At 45.1% G+C, this 3,237-nt stretch overlaps 1 protein-coding gene across 1 annotated transcript in view; it reads left to right on the top strand.

Moving 5' to 3' along the window:
- The first annotated feature begins 757 nt into the window (after positions 1–757).
- LOC103195241 (L-threonine 3-dehydrogenase, mitochondrial) overlaps positions 758–3,237 on the top strand; it is a 22,057-nt gene continuing 19,577 nt past the window's right edge. The window contains exon 1 of the mRNA XM_007938765.1: positions 758–941. Within this exon, the coding sequence (XP_007936956.1) occupies positions 758–941 (184 nt within the window). The remainder of the gene's footprint in view (positions 942–3,237) is intronic.

Here is a 3,237-nt window from a genome sequence, read left to right as displayed (position 1 = left end):
AAAATTACTCACAGCTTTCTAAATATTGCTGATGGCCTTTTTATCTTAACCATCTAATTTTCCAGTATGATGCATTCTAAAAATAATCTGTGTATTAGCATAAGTCTTACAGTTAAGTGTGCTGTTTAATTAGGGACCTACTTACACCCTCAGGTGGTGTGTAAACAAATTGACAACAGTTCTTGTCAAGATTTAAAACCTTGGTGCTTGTAGTATTTCTGGCTCTCTATAGTGTAACCTCTGTTACGTTCAATCTCAGTTGGTATCAGCACTGTTTGACTTTAATACTAAATTTCAGTTCAGCCTTTGTTTGCCTGGGATTTGTGTGAGCAACATTTTCTCCCCCTATCATAGGGCCTGCCTCATGGTAGGCACTTGACTAGTTTTCTGTTGATGTACGCAACAGGCTCTCTACTTTGGTTCATGAACCCAAAACATGGTGTTGCCCATTAGCTAACTATCCTAGTATTAATTTCAGTTGAAGAGTTTGGGTTTTGAGGGGCTGGAAGAGTAAATGGCTATGTAATTCTGCTTCTTTCTATTTCAATTTCATTTTTTTAATGATATTTTATTTTTGGTGGAAATACATACAGCAAAACCCATTCCCATTCAATAGTTCCAAGACATAATGATCAGTGATACTGGTTACATTCTTCACATTGTGTTAACGGTCTTGCTATTTCTGTTCCAGTTGTTTTACTCCCACTGACTTAAACTCCACTTTGCTCCATTTTCATCACAGAGTATTTGAACAAAAATGCCAGTTATTAGGACACTGAGTCAGGTTGTCCGCCGGATGCTGCTGAGCCCAGCATGTGACTGTCGGACATCTGTGGTACCCACCAGGTTTCTGGGCTTCTCCCCTCGGCAAATCCCAGCAGATGCCAACTTCCACTCTATCTCTGTCACTGAGACAGACCATCCATGTGTCTTAATTACAGGTGGGTTTTTTCCCTTTTTCCACATCTGTGGCATGCTTCTTATTTTCTGTGCTGATTATGAGTGACTGCATTCTTTTTGGAGTGTCTAACATGCCATTAGAACCTCCCTATAATGCTTATCACTGTTGAGCTCTGGTAGCATAGTGCCTAAGGCACTTGACTGCTAACCAGAAGGCTGGCGATTCAAACCCACCAACCACTCCTCGGAAGGAAGGTTTGGCAATCTACTTCTGTAGTGATACTGCCTCAGAAACCCAAGGAGGGGTCACTGAGTCGGGTCTGACTTGATGGCACATAACAACAATATAATTCAGAAAAAACAGGTTTGACTTGATCACAACCAGATTGTGATTTATTTATTAGACTATGAAAAAGATTGCAGGATGAAGTATTTAATAATATAAAAAGTTTTTAAAATCAGAACAACTAACATTTATTAATCACAAATCCTTTTCCAGTGTTTGTTTTCTCCAGAATATTACAAATCCAAGATCCTTATTTTATCACTAATGCCAGTGCTTCATTTCCCTGACATAATTTTTTTCTGTGTGAAAAGACCTGGGAACCTGAGGGCCAAAAAGCTGCTTTGGAACTAGGCTTCCCTTCCACGCTAGAATAGGCCTACAGAATGACGGTTTATGGAGAGGTAGTGTGGAGAGATTATAGCATGGATTCTAGAGTTGGGCAAATTTTTTTCTTAGCCAAACTCCTCAGTCTAAACTCATTGTCATTCATTCTGAACATTTACTTCAGGTTTGTGTGTTGGAGTTCTGAGGTGAGTGTCTGTGATAGTTGGAGCTATGTGTCAACTTAGCTGGACCACAATTCTGTGTGGTTTGAGCTGTTGTGGTGTGGTTTTTCCCATGATGGGAACAGATGATTATGTTTTGAGTGGCCCATCTGTTGAAAGGGAGTTTCCCTAGGGGTGTGGCCTGCTTCCAGTATATCTATGGACATCCTGGGAGAGGAGACATTCTTCTGTGGATCAGGGTTCTATTGTGCTGCCTACAACTGTCCGTGAGTGAACAATCTACCATTCGGCCTGGAGATCTTGGATTCGTCATTGGTTGGAGTCAACAGCCAGTGTACTGTCTGCCAGCCTTGAGCTCCTCAGCCCCTGCAGCTGCAAGAGTCGGGAAAAGCTCCCAGCTTGACTTGAAAAAGCCTCCTGCTTGACGTTTGATCCAGGAACTTAGGACTTGCCAGCTTCTCTAAGTGTGTGAGCCATTTTCCTAAGATAAATTTCTCTCTCTCTCTCTCTCTCTATATAAGCTTTACTGGTTTTGTTTCTCTAGAGAATCCAGTCTAACACATTTGGTACCGAGAGAGTGGGGTGCTGCTCTGACAGATACCTAAAATGTGGAAACAGGAGTGGAGTGCATCCTTGACCCAAGACCCTGGCAGAGACACCAGGGTCTGACAGACGGCATGACAGACAGCAAGAGACTGGCATGAGAGATGGCAGGAGCAGAGCCCAGAGACCGGCATGAGAGATGGCAAGAGCAGAGCTGAGAGAACGGGCATGAGACAACAACAGCTTTACCAGCCCATGGAGGAGAAAGCGGGGTGCCATTGGGTAGACAGCTTACTGGTGGAGTGGGTTGCCTCAGGCATTAATTGGTAGAAAAGAATGGCATAAAGTGGAGTAGCAAGTTGGCCAGCCCACGGAGCAAGAAAGCCAAGTGTCTTTTGGGCAGAAAGATTTCTGGCAGAGTGGGTTGCCCTTGGGCATTGATTGGCAGAAGCAGAGAGACCAATGAAATGGAAGCAGAGCTACCTCCACCTTGAGGGTAGGACCATGGCCTTTGGGGGTGGAATGACCACAGCCCCCTAGGTTTCAAAGAGCCAGGCCTTCACCAACTTGGTTCTGGAGTAGGGGGCTGCTCATTCATGTGAGCCAGTGGGATGGAACCAGAGCCGCTGCCCAAGAGTGAGAGGTGGGGCTGCCATGCACAAGAGGGAGAGGACGGGCCACCAGGCCAAGAGGGGGTGAGGTCACCATTCAGGAACTAGGGGACTGGAGCCACCCAGTGGAGGAGACCTGTACAGACGCTACCCATTGAAGATCTGTACAGGTGCCAAGTTGACAAGGGGTGGAATCCTGGTGGTTTTGTTTGTGTGTCAACTTGGCTAGGCCTGATTGAGTGGCTGGGCAGCTGGATATGGTATTCCCCATGATGAGACTGGTAATCAACTCCATGGTGGAATCTACTGGGAGCAGCTGAGTAGCTGCCTTTGGGTATGTGGTCTGCTTCCTGTATATAAGGAGAAGCTTTGAGAATGGTCTCTAGCCTTT

This window comes from Orycteropus afer, unplaced genomic scaffold (genome assembly GCF_000298275.1).
Source record: "Orycteropus afer afer isolate SDZICR_OR568_19922 unplaced genomic scaffold, OryAfe1.0 scaffold00053, whole genome shotgun sequence".
NCBI lineage: Eukaryota > Metazoa > Chordata > Mammalia > Tubulidentata > Orycteropodidae > Orycteropus > Orycteropus afer.
This window is presented reverse-complemented; position numbering and strand designations above follow the sequence as displayed.